The sequence below is a fragment of the Trachinotus anak genome, unplaced genomic scaffold (assembly GCF_046630095.1).
Source record: "Trachinotus anak isolate AG129_WGS33_773 ecotype Australia unplaced genomic scaffold, CSIRO_AGI_Tana_v1 ptg000013l, whole genome shotgun sequence".
Lineage (NCBI taxonomy): Eukaryota > Metazoa > Chordata > Actinopteri > Carangiformes > Carangidae > Trachinotus > Trachinotus anak.
In genome coordinates, this window is record NW_027273864.1 from 23,071,476 (window position 1) to 23,091,325 (window position 19,850).

A 19,850-nucleotide genomic window follows, 5' to 3' on the forward strand; every position below is an offset into this window, starting at 1 on the left:
CAACATACAGTAATGATCATTATCCAGATGTGCTCCGCAGAATAGAACTGAACTCACTGCAGAAGTCAGGAAAATGATCACCGATGTCAGACATGTACGAGAGCATCTCACACATATGTCCAAATGGCCTTCTGGGAAATTGGTTTGAACTATAAATTCCACCTTGATAAGACCAGGCACCAACAAATTGGAGCCAGTGCAGAACCTGAAAAACCTTCCAAGTTTTTCCTCATTAGATTTCACTGATGTATCTTTTTGTTGCTGGGCCACCTCTGCTTCCTTCGCCGTCACCCCTCTGGGAAAGTTTGAGTTCCCTGCCACTTTCCTTGGTGTTGATTTGAGATCCTAGTACATTTTGGTCAGTTCCCCAGAGTTAAGATGCATCTGTGGCTGTGTGAACCCTCTCCAGGAGGCAATGACAAACGCTGTTTTTTGCACAACTTCCTTTGGAGATATTTCATCCAAGACTTCTGGCAGAGTAGTGGCAGTGACCCTTTTCCTACACTCAGAGCTGTTAAGCACTTCTGTATAGTCATCAGCAGAAGACAGATCATCGAAAGCAAGCCTGAGGACAACCTGCTCTTGGCAAACTGGAGAAAGCTTGTCTTCAGGTCACTCTGCTCTGCCCCAAAAAGCATTTCCTCTAGACAAGACGGGGCTAGCTTCAATGGCAAGTACTTGCAATCTTGAAATCCTTTCAGAGGAATTTGCCCAGTTGAATATGGTTGGGAACAGGCACTTTCAAAGTTGTTCCAAGGGTGCAACGTTTATAAAACTCTTTCCAGAAGCAACTGTAGTCATCTCTGCCTACACCAGACCCACTAACCTTTTCAATTGAGTTGTCAGAGAGTAGACGTCTCACTTTCATTGTTTTGTTCATAATGTCAGGGTCAGAAAATGCCTCTATCATTTCACTGACGCTGTTTGAGTGGTTTAAGTTATTTCAGACAAAAATATAAAGTGGTCTAGATCAGTGTGCCAAAAAAACAACCATCATGTTTCTACTCTTTGCTATGCACCAAAAAACTCACAGGGTCAGAGGTGTGTGTTTCTATCACTTCTGAAACATCCTATAAAACAGCATAGTTCATATCCAATGTAAGTGATAATTATGTTGGCATGACATGACATAAATGACTTGAGCTTGCAGGGTTTTCTCTGGTTACTGAAGAATCTGTGATGCTTTCTTCAGGAATAATGTATGCTTCTTGAAGGGAGTCACAAAGTTCATTTGTAAAATCTACCTGATAATATCCATCCAGTTTGGATCTTTTATCAGCTCACACAGAGACCATCATAGCCAGGGTCATCGACAGACTCCTTGTTCAGGATTGATTTAGGTTGAGTTGGTATATAGTAGCGCAAAATTGGCACGTCTTTTCAATGGAAACAACTTTGGGAAGAGGATTTAGCTTGAAATCCAAGACATCAAATTCAAAATCAGAGCCAAGACCTTTGCTATATTCTCCTTCTGGAAAGAATGGGGCCTTTCCTTGTCCAATCCTGTTTTGCTATATCTTGTGGACTTTTTTACTCCTTCTTTTATTAGATGTTTCTTGCGCCTCCCCCTGCTGGGGTTTTCCTTCCCAAGTCGGCTTCTCCCTTGATTTCTCAAAAACACCGAGTTTTCGCTTTGTGTGTATGTGTGACACGCTTGCAGAAACTGAACAGAGCCAATCCGTCTCCATTTGATGGAAGATAATTTGAGCATCTTCTATTAGCAGGATGGACGGTTAACTGTAGATATAAAAGGGTAGTAAAGTACCATACATATGTAAAAGGAAAATAAGGACTTAAGTAAAAGTTATTTAAATGGGCCTGTTATGCTCATCTTTATTCTATCTTTCAGGCCGAAGACTTTACTTGAAGTAACACATGGTGAGCTAAAAAAGCACAGATGTTTGACCAATAATAAAACATATTCCAACACAACAGCAGTTAAGAGGTTTTGTGTTGCACCATTGCACTGGAAAGGATAGAAACACTTCAAAAAGGCACTAAACTACAGCGAAAAAGGGACATGCATAAATTGTTGTAAAGATTCTAGAAGACTTTCAGATCGCCTTACCAGCAGTATCATGAAAAAAAAGTTCACACCTCTTACTAGTGGAAGGCAGGTTCAGGGATATCTTATACTATTCCCCAAACCAATAAGGAATTCGGAAAAATGTATCTTGCGCAGGATTTGTAGCAGAGAGCATTCACATATACTGTAAGAGGATTGGGTATCAAAAAGAATCAAGGATTTCTCCTTCACCTCAGTCTCAGCCAAAGGCAGTGGCTCATGACCTACAAATCTTAAGTGGATATATATGAGAACTATTGGACCATTGAATTTCTCCTAGGGGATGAATAAAATCAATCTATCTATCTATCTATCTATCTATCTATCTATCTATCTATCTATCTATCTATCTATCTATCTATCTATCTATCTATCTATCTATCACCATTGTGATAGATAGATAGATATTATTTCTCAGTGCCATGTGTCGCCCACTACACCCAAAAAACAGAAATGTGCACAGCAGCAAATAACTAATGTTTGTATATGACTGTATCAGGAGAAAACAGTGTTGGGGCTTTATATGGCGTAAAACTACATTTCTAAATAGCTCAGAGAATTAGATTGTCCAAACATGTCAGAGGACTCGGTTACTCAATTACAGCTGCTGCTCTCCCGGGACTATCGGCTGTAACAACTTTTATTAACTACTCTCTTAGGAAAATTGGATTCAAACATTCTGCAAATTCTCCCAGCTAGCTTGGTGAGAGGCCAGGGTTGATGTCTAATCCCACATTCAAAAGGTTCACTTTTATGGCACCAGTCATGACAGTCTGTGTAGGACTCTGACCAGCAGCTTAGAAGAAGAATTAGATAAGTGGCAGTTGCATGAAAACGCACTATAGACCATGTCTCAGTGTATTTCATCTTAGTTGTCATACGTGCCATTGACAGCCTCTTATTGTGTGTTGTAGTACATGAAATATCCATCTCAGCTTTTGTCCTCCTGCCAGACGGTGATTAGATCAGTTCAGCATGGTGGCGTTGTGCCCAAACTGCTGCTAGAGATGCAAATTTTGTTTTTCTTTTATGGCCTGCTCATCCTTGTTGTTGTTTCTGTCTGCATTTTGTCATATGGTGTTTAGTTCTTCATGGGTGACTCACTTGCATGGACGGTGTTTTACCATGCCCAGATTAAGCTTGCTTGTTCTCTTTCATGCTGTGCAACTGGGCTCCTCTTCACGCTTGCTCTTCCCTGTTCCCACGCGTTGTGCTACACGTTTATTATTTATGAATGCATGCAAAGCTACTTCTGCTGAAGCAAATGGAACGGGAGCCCCTCCTTTCTCCAGTGTAAATAATGCATTTGGCACGAACTTGCAGTTTTTCAAAGATATTGGTAGACTTTTGGATGGTGGAGCACAGTGTTATCTTGGAGCCCTGTGAATACTGGCCCATGTCCCAAAGTGTTGCCCTTCAGAGCCTCTGGCACCTCCTCTGCAGTCCTAAAGGGGGGCTAATGAGGTGCAATACAATTGTTCCAAGTTATTTTTTTGGCCCTACACTTATTATGATGCAGAACAGAGTCTAACAGCAGCAGCAGCAGCAGCAGCTCATTATTCAAGTGGTACCACAAGTAGTAAGAGTGGCTTGTTTTCCCAGAAAGCTCTGCTGTGCCACAATCTGTCCATGAACACGACAATATGGCTGAATCTTGCCTCCGAGGACAAGAAAAAACGAACTTTCTGCTCCTCAAAAAAGAACATTCAAGACACTTATTGATGACCCAAAACTGAGTCAGTTGTAACAGATTCAGGAGCCTCATTCAACATTCACTTTGATAGTATCTCAACTTATTTTAAAACTTATTTCGTTTTACAACTCATCTCGAGAGTTGAAAGTGACCTATTTAAGGGTAAGGTACCGAGGGTAAGGACACACCTTCGTCACCTAAGACCTTAGTCATCTTCTGTTGCTTATGTCACAATTACTATGACTGCTTAAGGGCCACCTAACAATATAACGTAAGTGTGGTTGATGACACAAAGTGAACATGGAGCCATTCACAGTGAAGGTTTGTCTTTTTCATTCCCAGCTAGAACAAACAGGCTGTGCTGGAGGCAACGTTACACACACAGGTGTGATTGATTTGGTAACGTGCTCCTAAGCTGAAGGTGATAGACAAATGTTACAGGATCACCAAAATGAAATAAAACATCATTCCCCTTTCTCTTCTTCATGTTTACATTCTGCGCATAAGGGCGCTCTGTACTCTTGTGGGTCAGCGTCAAGGGACATATCGTAGAAGTTGACAAACTAGGTGAAAAAAAAAAAGAAATCTGACAGATGCCTTCCTCTATTACACATTGCTCAGGATAAAATAAGCATCTGTCTTTGCAAACAGACATGTCAGTCAGCATACATCATTATTGGGCTCATATTGTGTTCTATAAGTTCAGTGTAAAAATGTAACTATAAACAAGCTGCTTGTTCTCAACCCACCATTTTGCCTGAGTTTGCCCAAAGAGTGTACTGCATTTGTACATGTATGTATGCATGTGTACAGTATATATTGCATTTTCAAAAGTACAGCACCAGCAAATGTTGACAGAGGTTAAAAAGGACCACAGGGAGCAATCAGAACTATACTGTGCTGTTTGTGGCAGTGAAAATCACTTTCATGTAGAAGCAGGAAAGGATTGAAGAGTGTCTCTCGCTTCAGTTGCTCCTGAGGAGAAATGCAAAGTCCACACACACACAGATCGTTGGTCTGCTGGTTTAAGGCTTCATTTCTTGCTAGTTCTTATCAGCTCTGTCAGTCATTGGAGCTTAATTGTATGAGGGCCCGAGTGAACACTGTTTATTCTGGAGTGACTTATATTGCTTTAAAGCAGCAGAATAATTTTCTGCTTCAGCAGACACATTGTTGGATGAAGTGTGGAAATAAAGCTTGAAGATCCACTTAGCATTACTTTGATCTTATTACGGCTTATGCCTGGCTCACGCATTCAGTTCATGTCAAAATACTTCTCATGGTTTCTGAATATTCATTTAAGTCAGTGGTACACGCAGTTCAAAACAGCATGATATTAGATGTGACAACAGTGCTGCTAAGAGAAAAAATAATCTAAAAGAATAACAAAAAAACCAACAAACCTGTATTTGTGTTTAAAATGCAAATTACTTAGAAGTATTCAGAAGATCACAAAGTCTGCGTGAGTGAAATGTTAATGCAGACAAGACAGCATTTATCACCATAATTTGGTTTCTGAATTCTGACTGGGTTTTCGGTTTTGCATGTTATTGTTCTTTGGCAGCTCTGTTAGTATTTGTGAAAAAGATCCTCACTCAAGCTTCAAATTAGAGAGTTAAACCTTCAAAAACCCAAACTGTATCCTAGTATGTTATTCCAGTAGATAACCTGGAGCTGTTCAGCCGAGGGTTTAGAGCAGACTGAATCTCAACTTGTACAGCAAGCTCTTAACATTTTTTTTTAAAATCATTTTTATTATCATTGACAACAGTTTGTTTGTTTAGCATTTATAAGCAATGTGTATATTATATAATTCAACACACATTTATGTAGTTTTTAGCAATATAAGGAGATCAGGAATTGTTTTTCTTGATCTATATTATTATGTCAAAAAATAGCTTTTCCCATAATACATCTACAACTGGTAGATAAACACTTATTGAATAATAAAACAATATAGCTGTAATGCTATGTATTAAAGGTCCCATAGTTTAACTCTTAAAGTTATATCTGCACCGTTTATGTGTGTCTATCTGACACCTCTGTAATGGTTAAAAAAATGTGTTCAGCCTCTGTCTTCTCCAGCCACACAATCAGATTTTCCTGCTAGGTGGAAATAACTGCCCACTGTTGATCAGCTAATGCTCTGATTGGCTAAGCACAGATCAACTCACAAGGCGACCTGGGATCAGTTTTGTTGGAAGGCTACTGTAAACTTGGCCGCAGGATAGGTAGGACCTTACAAGCAACCTATATCTACACAACATTCAGGAACTGTGCTTTGTTTGAATGACTTAATCTTTTTTTTTGTTTGTTTGTTTTTTCAATGTAGAAACTGTATCAAATCTGGGGGTTTTATAAAAAAAAAAACACAAAAACTTTTCATCTTTATTCTTTTAGGAGTCTAAGAAAGACACATTCATCTGTCTGTAGCATATTAAAAAGTACTGAACGGTGACTTATAAATATAAATGCAACTGTACAGTAAGTCAAGAATTAATTTTACCCCTTTGAATCTTCTTCCAGCCCTCATTGTAATGCTTGGATGGAGATGTACAGTGAGCTCATCTGCTATTAGCGCTCTTTTAAAACTGCAGTGGCTGACTCTTCCTCTCTTGTCTGTGCCTGTGCAGTGTAATGATGCAGTAGGACAGCTATCTGATCCCTGCTGTGTTGTACCGTGTGTCCGGTGGCACGGAACGTGCTGTGAGGACACAGGATGAGTCAGAAGCAAGTAGACCTCACTGAACCACAATAGCGGGGGAGATAGAGAGATAGAGAAGGACAGATAGAGAGACTAGCCAAGTGTGACTCCAGCTTCACAGAGATGACCTCTGCCTCTGCACCCGAGGGGATGTTTTCCAACAGGTCTGAGCCTAATGTTGGCTTCTGGAACTAAGTACTCGGCCTCCTCTGGTCCACCGCTTCCAAAATAACACCACACCAAGCCTGGCAGGGAGTCCACACTGGAACATTGTCGCAGTTCTCCACCCCAACCCACTAAATTTACTGTATTTTTTCATTACTCCAATTTTCTCTGTCAGTATAGTTTGAGTGTGCCGAGTTATTGAACCAGAAGTAACTATGCAAATCAAGTTCGTACACTTTTGTTGTGTTGGCGTGTCTTACTCTGTTTAGAACAGGTTCGTAGCCACGCATTCACTGTCAGAAAAATTGTCTGAAAGGAAGGCAGTGTGTTTACCAGATATCTAGGAGCCGATGGTGTGCCATCAGGACAAGCAAGGCAAGCAGTGCTTGACCAGTTAGACCTCAAAAAGAACAATACAGAAGTGGAAGGGAACTATCCTTACATCCTCGAACAGCATTCTGGGGGATCTGATAGGATCTGATATTTCCTTGTTTGGATTCATCGTGTAATTTGCTGTCCTCTTGTGGCCACAGTAGACTGTTGTCTCCGGAAGCTAGCTTGACCACCAGCCGTTACATCTCTCATTTCTGTCATTGTTGTGGGCACGACTGTGTCCCATTGACAAAGGCTGGGGTTTGTCAAGCAGTGGGTGCAGCATTTTTTAGACGTTTGCTCATGCACATTGTGAATAATCCTGGGCTGTTTGACGGGTGACTAGCTATAGTGTGCCCGTGTGCTTGTCAAGCTGTATTTGACTCAGCTTCTACTAATCTGCGATCAGTGATGATAATGAATGCATTATTATACACATGTGCAGATGCGTGTTGAAACTAAACTTGTGCATTAAAACATTACTTCAACAGTCCTTTCTTCCTAAAGGTTAAGAGGCAGCAATAGCGAGTGAAGGAGCAAATCACACTGATTTATCTTCTCAAATCGATATAAGTTGTCTCACTAATCACCTTGGTCAACATGTGCAGCTTTTAAAGATGATGAAGATCAAAGATTCTCACGGTAACATTTTTCCTCTCTGTGAATCAAGGTGTAGGGTTCTCTGTGCAGGATCTGCATTAGGTTTGAGAAGTTTGAAGCAGCATATTGATTCAGGAAAATACAGGATTGTGCATCATCGCTGGAGTGTGTCATTGATAGTTGGTTCTTCGGCTTTGCTTGCTGATCTGTAAAAGTTACCGCATGCCACTGCTAGGAGGCATTGTTAAATAGTGCAGACTAATAGGTCTTCAAACACTGTTGCTGGGAGCACAGTGGGATTAGTTATAATTGATTGGTTGAAAAACGCAAGTGAGAGAGCATGCCACACACTCTTTTGCCACATAATATTGACTGAATTGATGTATGCAGGACTCACTTCCTTTCATTACATTGCATACATTACATTTACTCATTTGGCAGACGCTTTTATCCAAAGCGACTAACAAGTGAGGGACATCACTTAAGATTTACTGAAGTTCAAGGAGATCAGGTGACTTCAGAGGTTTTTTAACTTAAAAAACAAAGAAACTGAATGTTTCCATTTTGAGATAAATTTATATCAACAATGAATTGTGATGAAAGTGGTCACCGTGCTTTTCATAATAGTGCTAGTATTACACAAGATTAGAAAACAATGAAATTATCCTGTATGTAGTGTTTTGTTTTGTTTTTTATGAGAACATTAACTCTCTATAGCTACTGAGTAAAGACTCCATTGGTCGTCTGTGCAAGTAGCTTATTACCGGCCAAAAAGTTCCGTTTTGTTGTTAAGTGACCTCTACTGACTGTAATAATTTTGATGGGCGCAAAAGAGGAAGTTAGATAATGGAGTCAAGGTTTAACAAATCACAGGGTCACCTGTTTGTTTCCCGTGTGAAACCAATAGTGAGCATTGTTTCTTTTATCTATGACTGGTCTGTGACCAGCAACAAAGCTCTTCAAACCTTAAGGAAGAATTTATTTAGATTAAACCATGATCTTCCCCTAAACCTAACCAAAGTCAGCAAAGCACTTGCAACCGCTTGTAAAGCTTCCTGGGCGTGAACTATAATAATTTAAGGAATTTTCATTTCATTACATTTTAATCAACTCCATTCTTCTCCCTGGATCACTGTAGTTGAACAGTAAAGAGATTTTAGTAAGTTAATCAAACATGGGACAACAATAGGACTCCAGTGGAAATGATGCCCCTGTGTACTATGAGGAAATGTAAGGAAAACAATGGTTTAAAGATACATGATATGATTTGTAAAAACGGTTTGCAGTAATGTGAATTAAATTCCACTTGTACTTTGTGGACTAAAGCATAAAAAACTCTGCGGTCCTTTGAGACTGCAGAGGTACGGAAAATAATCAGATTAGGAGGAAATAATATAATATATCATGGCCTCGCCTTTCTGTATATAACAAGTCTGAACTTGCCTGAAGACATTTTAATTACATTTATTTTAGATTTTGAAGGAGAAAAAAACATAAATGAGCTGATTATGCCTTGGTTTTCTATTTGCTAATATTTTTGCCTTCCTTGTATGATGCCGTGATATTTACATTCTTATAACATCATGCACTTGACTGCCAACTGAGCCATATGCTGCAGTCTTAATCGTGCATTTGATTATATGCCATGCATTATTCCCTAAGAAGCTCTCATTTTGTAAGGCAATGAGTCCTACTGAGTTAATGCTGTCACTGACAGGCTGTCTGATGCTCATCTGTCACTTGTTGTGTGATTTTCCCATGGCAGTCAGTTGTGTAATGTGCAAATCTTTTTCTTGTTTCTAGTTATCTGTAGGATTGCTCAGGATTTGTGGGTTGAAAAACACACTTGGGGCAAATTCCATCACTTTATGGTAATGGCTATTCCTTCAATCCATTCACAGAGGGATTTAAGTTGCAAGCCTTCCCGCTCATCCTGTCATTACAGTCCTTTTGTGAAACAGTTGTTCCAGGAGCACGTTGGATTGGCAGTGCCTCTGTTTCTGAGACACCTCTGTTTTTCACCTCATCCCTATTATCAGAGGATATATTTTAAAACAAAGAACAGAAATACATGTCAGACATCTTCCCTTGTGTGGGAGAGGATGGCAGAAGAAGTAATTATTTTCACCACAAAGACTGCTGTAAGCATTCTTTCCACACCTCCATGAAATGAGAGATTGAGTAGCCAGAGAACAGCAGGTCATCAATGACTCTCTCTGATATTAGGCTGACGTTGTCTTTTTGTCTTTAACACCTATGATTTCTCTTGTAATTCAGTCAATAAAAAGACTGTAGTTTCGCTTAATTGTCCCACCAGAGTGTCTTTTATGTCTGCATACTTTAGGTTTTTCTGCATATGAAATGACTGGGAACATCTGATGTATAAAACGCAGTCCTGATACGCAAATGTTAGATTATAGCTGTTAGACACTGAAATGAAAGAGCACACAGTGTGTCTTGACACATTAATGCACTGAACCACTCAATAAAAAAATGGAACATATGTTCTAAATGCCGTATGCACAGTGTATATATATATTGCAGCACATCCCTCAGACTAGCTGCTCATGTTGTTAACACATTTCCTGATGTTAAATGCATTTCTTTGACTTTGACAGGGAGTTAATCTTGTAAAGCATCTTGAGTTAAGCACAAGGTCAACGAAGCTGTTGCACTGTAGTTGTATTGCTTCAGAATTTGCACTGCAAAACTCTGAGCAGTCTCTTTCTACAAAATATTATCTCGCACATGGATTTTACCGTTGAAAACACGGTTTTACGATTTTGATTGTAAAGCTTAAATGTTGATTTTATTTATATATATATATATATATATATATTTTTTTTTTTAAGGTACATTTGATTTTGGTATTTGTTTCATAGTAATGTCAACTAAATGTCTTTGGGTTGTGGACTGTCCATCAGAGAAAACAGGACATTTTAAAATGGACCATGGACTCTGAAACTGGGATAGACATTGTTCACTATTGCCCGACATGTTATCAACTAAATGATTCATTGACACGTTGAGATGATGACAATGACAATAATCCTTAGTTAAAGCCTATTACTACTACCTATTACCTCATGTATTCTATTATTTATAAGTGAAGGACGTTTGCTGTAAATCATCAGAGAAATAATTTGGTTTTAGATCTCGAGCTTCTGTTTCATTGATCCCTTAACAAGCAGTGACAATACACACATGTCAGTCCTAATAAACTCACGCTGTGTCGCCAAATACTGTTCAATTCCGCAGAACTTTGATTCAAATTGTTGTGGAAATCCTACAGTTTCTAGTGATACCAAAAATGTTGGTCTGACTTTTGGAGAAATGTCCATACAGTGATGACATTTGAAATGTTTCCACTCGATGGAATGATGCAACCATAAAAAACGTGGAGTGTTGGTTATGCAAGAGAGCTAGAAGGAGCTGATACAGAACATACAGTATATGATACTGTTAGAAAATGCAAAATTAGGTAATTTTAAGAACTATAAAGCTAGTTATGCGTAAAGAAAAGAGTAAAGGGTATGCTAAGAAGTTAATATTAATTTCAGCCAGAACATAGATTTAAAGTGCATCATATAAGGTAAAATACATGAAGTCTGAGTGTTATGGGGCAACACATGACATAATGATTAAGGTACTGTACATACCACAGAACTGCAACATCCACTGTTGGATCCCCAGGCGCAAGGACCTTTGTTGCCTGACATATCCCCCACGATATATCCCTCTTTCTTTCTCTCTCCAGACTGTCAACTAAAGAATTAAAAAAAGTGTTACAACAACCACTGAACTGAAGGTTTAATTCAGCTGGACTGATGTACGAAGTCTCAGCACACTCAATGTTTTCTATAATAGCTGTTTATGCAGCTGAGGGATGGCTTGGCCTGGGGCATGACTGCGGGTGGGCCTACACAACCGGCAGTGTGTCACATTTAGATAAGAGGTAAACAAAAACGCCTAACATAAAACTCAGCAACACCAGTTTTGCTTTGCCCTCCAACCACAGCAGCCACCTCAAGCTCGTCCACCCTGTGTCATGTATCAGCTGTAAAACACACGCCTCTGTCACATTGGTCCCATTGACTCACTGCTGCTACAAGGCAATCGCTCAGGGGGATGTTTGTCATGTGAAAGCTTGTGTGAGCGTGTGTGTGCACATTTGCGTGTGTTGATTATGTCTGTTCATTGAGCTGTGATCGGAGGGGATTTATTCACAATTAGCGGCTGTGAGAATCACTAATAACAAAGGTAGTAGAGGATTAAAGGGTGCAAAGAGTGTTATTTTACTTAGTTTGCTATGCAATACAAAATTTGGCAACAGCATGGAAGATATCTGTTCAATATCAGCTGGTTGTCCTGAAATTACAAAGTGGATTGCCTTAAAAATTGACAAGAAAAAAGTTTCAGTGATAAACTTAAAAAGATGAGTCTCTAATTCTGTGTTGTTAAATGATGCGCTCTGGGCAAGTGGAAAAAACTTCTCTACAACTGGCTAAAGTGCATATATACTGTACATTCATATTTATTTTTTTCCTGGTGATTTTTAAGTTCTCCATGTACTTCTTCATATTGTGTATTAGCAAGTTATGTAACATTATTGTCATGTCTTTACTCAGCAAGGTCTTTCAGCTAGACTTTAGTCAGGTGAGATAGTATAAAGAGCTACACAGGCCACATAATGAGCAGATCACAGTGGGTGTATGGGTGAAACACAGGACTTCCACACAGGAGACTGGGGATTAAATTTTGATATATTTATTGACCTATTTAACTTAAGTTTTAAGTTTTTTGAGAGCCTCTTGTGGCTGAAATGGGTATTACATAAACAAACACTTGTGACAAAATCCTGAAAAAAAGATCTTTTCCCTTGCCTCTCAGGCCCTCCACACACTTTTTTTGTGGACGCGTCACCTGTTTCCAGAGAAGCCACTCAGTGAGATAATGTGTTCGTACTCAATTCAGCTCTTTTGGTGTTCATGCTGCAGTCAGCCTAAGCTTTCTATTGTGTATTGGAGGAAACTGGTGTGTGGAAAATGTTCACAGGCAAAGTTGTGTTTTCCTGTTCTTGCATCACACAAAAGCCGGAGGGAGTTGGTCGGCGTGGATCAGTGTGTCTGTAAAATACTAAGGGCTTTCACTGTAGGCCAGGCTTAGCATCCTGTGTCCTGCTCACTGTTAGACTGAGGTCATAAAAACACTGGGTTGACGATTCTCGTTAAATATAGAAAAAGTGAAAATGTCCTGTCTTGTCATTCTTGACCTTTTAAATATTTAACCAGGGTCACAATCTGTCCCTTATCTTAACCCAGTGCTGAAACATGAGTCATACCTAAATTGGCACAAGAGTGTATTTTTAGGGAAAACAAATGAAATGTGTGAATGTTTTATATATATGTATTATACATTCAATAAGCATATTTATGGTTAATAAATAGGCATAGTCACAAAACATGAGTTTATTTATGGGGCCTCAGTAAGTTCTTCATACTGTAGTTCTAGTCATCTAACTGACACCCACACCTTACATGCACGGTTGGATAAGTTGTAACTGTGTAATACGTTAACTTAATGTTAATTTCTGAGAGGAGACCAAAGGTTCATGGCACGGGTAGGAGAATATGTATGGGCCTGCTGTGGACAAACCAATGTAAATAACATGATACCCAAGCTGCATGCAAACTTATCACCAAACTAAATGTGCCTCCTGCATGTAAAAATCAGACTTAACCTATGCCTAAATAGGTTTACCCTGATCGGGCCATTTCGTGATGAGCCACCTGGTCTCAGCGTTGCATCCATCAGATGGAATAATTTCCCTGTTAACCTGATCCAACAAGCCACCTGAACACTACCAGACACAAGATGGAAATTGTAGTATTAGATGCTAGAGTACATTTAAATCTAGTTTGGAATAAAACCAGGCATGCTACTGTCCAAACCAAAGATCTATAAACACTCACAGACAAACTGCTTGACATTTCATTTTCAACAAGCACGGCAGCATGCACTCAATTTCCAATTATTTCTTGAGATCAGCTGTCAGAGAGATTTATTAGTTTTCTCTCCTCTTATTATCAGTAAGCTAACTGAAAATAAGTAAAAAATAATTATCCAGCATCCAGTGTAACTAAAAAACTTTAGTTACACTGGATGCTGCAGTGTGTACCTCTTTCGTAATGTTGTATTCTGCAGAAGCCAGACACATTCAGGCAACGCCTGTGGGTAACCACAATGGAGACTATTAAAGGGCCTTTAGACGTTAAAGGTAGCTTGTGGTGGGTTTTGTAGAAATACAAAGTTATGTTTACATTCCAAAATGCATCGAGTTATTTCTCATAAAACACATAGAAGTAGATTTTTAGACGAATCAGAAACCTAGAAATGTGTTTTCAAACTGGCTTTCATCCAAGCATGCATAGGCCTTCTCATGTGTGCATATTACTAAAAACATTGCTCAATATAGGTACCACTGGTCAAAAACTACAGAAAACTTTTTTAGATTGACTTCAATTGGAAAGTCCCAACCTCTCTCAAGAAATACAGTCAATTCAATTGATAAGTTATTATAGGATTAAAATTTCAAAATGTTGCTTGTGGTTGTCTTGAAACTTGATTTTTCAGATGATATTGAGGCGTAGATTGATGTGAATTTGTTTGCATAGTTGTCTTCATTGACAGGTGTCTCAGTCTATCAAAGTCAGCTTTAATGGTTGCTGCTTTTTCACCTCACCTCACCCCAGGTCCATCCAGACTCAAACCATTTTTGCACAAAGCTGAATTATTTGGCTTCAACACCTGACCAGATGGCAGTGCGTATAAACGTAAACCCCAGGCTTCAAATAGTCCCTTCATAAATCTGTGGGTGATGTTACATACACTGTGTCTGTGCTCATAAGGTCCTGGTTGCGTCAGCTGTCTGAGAATGTACAGAATTAGAGCCTCCCGTTAAGATCTCACCCAGCTCTGGCTGTCAGAACAAAGGCAGTCGCAGCAAAACATTTCCCTCACATGCAAGTCTCTGCCAGATAAGCAAGAATTGATCTCTATGCATGAAACCAAGCATTTTACTAATTTGACTGACTGCACTGGAACACAGTTCAAAGCAGCGCTGTGATTTGCGACCACTTCCTCACCAGAGAGGAGGCCAGTTCTGTTGGCAGTAAGATGAGCTACTGATTGCATTGCTTGTTCCGCTCTCCACGGGCCTCTCAGATGGAGATGGAGAGAATAACTGAACAACAGACCTCGGAAAGTACAAGAGGATTACCGAGCAGAGCACATTAAGACAGACCACACAAACAGCATTACTCACCTCCCAGGTAGCAGGATGACAGCTAGTGGGCGAGAAGAGACGGAGAGCATAAAGAGACTTCATTTGTTTGCTGTCTCCAGATCCAAATTGGTATTATAAATTGCAGTGTGTTCATAGTTTCTAAAATTATTACTGACTGTATCTGCAAGAATGTAGCCAGCCGACACATACAGTGCATGTCATTATAATTACACATGAATGCAAATTAACATTCTGTTGAATCAGCATCCAGTATGTTACCAGTTTGATTTATTTAGTGAAAGAAAGCTTCCACAATTTGAATCCCTGCATGATATCAAAGGGTAAAGAGGACTGTACGGTCCAGTAAGGGCCACACGAGAACAGAAGCACAGTGAAATTGACAAAATATTTGGTGTTTAAAGTTTGGTAACGAGGCGACTAGTTTCAGGACTATTTGATGGACTATCTCTGGCAAACTAATGGCCTACACGTTAGCCAGTCAAGAACATGAATGTACTGTTTACTCCCCCCTTGGCTTTTTGTTCTTCAGATTTTACATCATCTCATTCAGTAAAGAGGAATAGAGGTGGGAAAAATGTTCTCTCAGCTAATGAGCTTGTAAGGTGACAGCTAGCAAGCTTGTTAGTTTGGTTGCTAAAGGGACAGTAAGTTCACACAGTTTAATTAACAGCAGTAGCCCTTTTGGTAGCGTTGAGTCCTGTCTCATTATCATCTGTAAACCATTCTTTCTTTGTGGAGTAGTTCAACTCTGACAGAGGAGGTTAAATAAAGCCGGATTATGTAAAGCTAATAAGTTACGATAGTGCTCTGTGCTCTGTGCTACCTCTGTTTCCTCAAAGGTCAGCACTGTCAAGTTGGCTTGCCGTTGGTCAGCAGCATGAATTTGCATGTCAGAGTTCAGTAAAGTTTAACTTGATGCAAAAAAATTAGCTCAGATTTACTTTGCCCCCATAGGCAAACCCACTGACTGCAATTCCCCTGAAAGAATCGGGTTTGTCGCTAAATTTCGATGTTTTAAATGCTGACATGTCTGGGCATTGATCGAAGGCGTTTGGTTGGTATGTGCTGTTGAGGTGCTTACTTGAAATTTCCTGGCAGGATGTAGCTGCATTTTGTGCATCATGGAGAACCCTGTTGTGCGTGGCCCTTGACAGGCTAATCCTTAACATGGCCAAGGCATCCAGTTAAAGCTCTGTAGATCCAAGCCTTGTGATTCCAGGAGTTACTTTAATTGACCACCTCTGACTGCCAAGTCAAAGCTTTGGGAGCTCGTTGGCATGAGCCCAAGTGAGCCAGCCGGCAAATCTGAGTGTTCGTGTGATGCAAAAATGGCTAATGATTTTTGTCTTTGCCCTTTTTCCAGAATGCGGAAGAGGGACCTACAGAGCACGTGCAGAAGGGCGCTACTGCTGACCATCTGTATGGTGTCTCTCTGGGGACAACTGACCAGTGCATCGTCACACAGAAGCCACATAGGTACAACACTGCATATGCCAGTCATTGTTATTATTTTCAGGAATTAATGGCTGAGCATGGTGCTTTCATTCATATGAAAAATCATTCATAATATTCAGAAACACACATACATAACAAAGTCTGCTATTGGCTGATCAACAGCTCTACTCTAGAAACTGAGGAATAAAGAAAAGTGCTGATATAATTTTATTCTTGTACATTTTTTCCATTGGAACTATTGCCCATGAAAAGAAAAAAAGGCTGATCCAGAAAAAAAAGTTTTTAATGTTTTTCTTTTAATGGGAGCTTTTCAGAAAAAGGAAAACAGACAGCAGCAGTGGCATCAGACTGTGGCAAATACACCAGCAGGATAGAAATTTCATGGGCATTAACGGCATTCAAAAGAAAAGCAAACAAATCCACTTTTTTACATATTCTGACATTATTCTTTACTGTGTGTCTTGCTGAATGATAGACTTTGTTGAGGAAGACAGTGCATTGCTCATTGACTTCCTCTGTATACTGTTTCTGTTTTTGTTGATTTCCCAGAGATTGTTGTTGTTGTCTCCTGCTAACAGCTTTCAGAAAAGTAAGATGTAGCACTTTATGCACCTGAAAACATTTTTGCAGACATTTTTTTCACCTTGAGGAATAAAAAAGCAAAATAAACATGAAAATGCATCAAAACAAATTTGGCATAATAACTTCTACTGTGTTATAACTTCTACTTAATTATAACATCACGTTAGGATGTGGATGGATCACAGTTGAGTTATTTCACTGAATGCACGCTCAATAAACTACTACTGCATGCACAGTACGTCACAACTGATTATTTATAGTGCAGGTCAGTCTCACGCTCGGGCCACAGTTCACCTCACTGGCTTTTTAAAAAGAAACCAACATAACTGGCTGAGCTTTCTTGCTCTCTCTCTCTACTCACCAGCAAAGTAAAGATGTACTGTGAAACTTTGTTTTTTGCGCATGGGAAATCAACAATGTAGCAGAGGGCCTGATTTTGTGCTGCCTGTCTTTCCCTAGCTGGCAGTAGTAGAAGTATTAGGATTATTCCTTTGACCTGCCACTAAACATATCAGATGTGCAGGAGAACTCTACACCTTAATTGACAGAATGGAAAATATATTATTATGATAACCAATAAGCAGAACAGTATGAAAATGCTTATACATTATTTTAACTGTAAATATATAAATTGAATAAATATGTCTTGACCAAGCAGCAGCTTGACAAGCAACTTGTCTGCAGTTTGCTATAGCTAGTCACCTGTCAAAGATCCCAGGATTATCCCCAATGAGTAAACATTCAAAATATTCTGCTCACCCTCTCTGCTTCTCAACGGACACGCCCATGCACTCGAAAATGACAGAAACAATAGACAAAACAGCTGTCCAGCTAGCTCCCTGGAGAAATTAACCTACTGTGGCCACAAGAGGGCAGTAAATTACACAGTTAATGCAAACAAGCAATATCAGATCCATTATGGGACAGAATGCTGTTGTTAGATGTAAGGATAGGATATCACTTCCACTTCTGTATTGTTCCAATTGTTTGTTTTTTTCCGCTTTAACTGGACAAGCACTGCTTGCGCCTTGCTTGTCCTGACGACACACCACTGCTGTACAGTAAGTGTGTGCGTGCATCTCTATGTGTGTGAGTTTGTGGCAGGGGACAAGACCTTTCAAAAGCGATTTCCCTTAATGAAGAGATGGCCTGATCCCTGGGCGTAACGGTAGAAACTGTGACTACACATTGAAATAATGAGTCTTATTCCACTGGAGGACAAACAGCACACAATGGCTGGAGGGAAACATCTCCATGTTAGCTGAAAACAAAAAAAACACAACCAGCGAAAGACTTAGGTAGGGTTTCAAAATCCAAGGCCATGACAGGACATGGGGAGAGGACACACAGTATGTGAAACAAAATTGATTACTGCATGTGCCCTGTTGAGGTGTGTTTCAATTTAACACAGAGTACAAAGCTGTGACAGCAGTTAACTCTTTTTAAGCCTGAGTTTTTACTTCACCAGCAGTTAACTGTTCTACGTGTAAGTATTGCATTATTGTTACATTTCTTTAAATTAATTAGCCTGGGGGGGGGGGGCACCACTCCACTTAATTTTCTTTCACCATGTCCCAAATCCACATGAATTATACTCAAATCATTAGCATGTTGACTAAAATGCTTTCTGTTGTGAAACACTGCTGTCCCACAATACAGTGTACAAAGAACATTTTATGGAAGTTCCTTTCTTGTTCCTTTCCCACGTGACTGTGGCACATCCACAAATTAATGTTTAGTGTAAAAGACTTGGCTGCGCAGTGCTCTGGCCTCAAACTCACCCAGCACCTTTGAGATGAACTGCAACCCCGACTGCAAGCCAGGCCTTTTCACTTAACATCAGTGTACGAACTCACTAATGCTCCTCCGGCTGAATGGGAGAAAATTCACCCAGTCAGGTTCCAAATTCTTGTGGAAAAGCTTCCCAGGAGAGTGGAGGTTTTGGGATGACGGTTTCCAAAGGTGTGATTTTCACATGTCCATATACTTTTGGTCATTTACTGCATCAGCATCATTCGTGGAGATGATTACTCTTCTCATGTGATGATCTAACCAATGTATATAATAGCTATTTACTGAATATGTTTGATGATTAAACTGTAGACTGACAGCACAGGAGTAAATCCCACTATGTTTGACAGAAAACAAACCATTTAATCTTCAGGCCTACATCACTCTGTCTTTGGTTTTGCATTTGTCCCACTCTTGTGGTTTGTGCACTTATAGCTGTGATTTATTAGGAGAGAGAGCGAAGGGGCCAACAAAAGCAGCCTGGCCCCATTCTCCCCGGGCTGCACTGACACTAAGGTAATCACGCGGCCAGTCCCTGAGCTACGGAGGTCAAGTCAAGGTGGGCCCAATAAACAAACCTCTTTAGCCCTTCTGTTTATTGAGGTGGGGGCTTCACCAAAGCAATTGAACCTTTCACCATAGCCTGACTGGAGCACGCTGAGCTTACAGCGTGCACACATAACCCCTGTAATAAGACCACTGCATCCCCCAGAGCACCATCTACATTCATTAGCTAGTCATGAAAGAGTGGTGAGGGAGAGGAGGGGCGAGAGAGGGTGCAAGAGGAGAGTGGTCCGGAGAGAGTGAGTGCGACTACAAGTACCTTTCGGCTCTACAATTCGTTTTGGTCCTGTCGATAGGATTCAGACTGATGATGTGACCAGGTCAGATGAGAGCCTCATTGCTCAGCTATTTAGATACTTGTGTGCTTTTTTTTTCCTTCTCAGTAACTCATTCTGTCTCATTCAAAAAAAACAGTAATCAAGCTCTCTGTGGTTTGTTGGTCAGTGTCTGCGGGGGCAAACACTGAGATGTGGCAGAGAGGAAAACAGGCGTGAAAAACACATTTCCCACTGAGGCTGTGTGATGCAATGTGGCAGCAGTTCCCTCTTCTTGA

The 19,850-nt window shown here is 40.0% G+C and overlaps 1 protein-coding gene across 1 annotated transcript in view; it reads left to right on the plus strand.

The window, feature by feature from the left end:
* tafa3a (TAFA chemokine like family member 3a) overlaps positions 1 to 19,850 on the plus strand; it is an 86,588-nt gene that overhangs the window by 35,732 nt on the left and 31,006 nt on the right. The window contains exon 2 of the mRNA XM_071495185.1: positions 16,269 to 16,381. Coding sequence (XP_071351286.1) covers positions 16,270 to 16,381 — 112 coding nt within the window. The 5' untranslated portion in view covers position 16,269. The remainder of the gene's footprint in view (positions 1 to 16,268; positions 16,382 to 19,850) is intronic.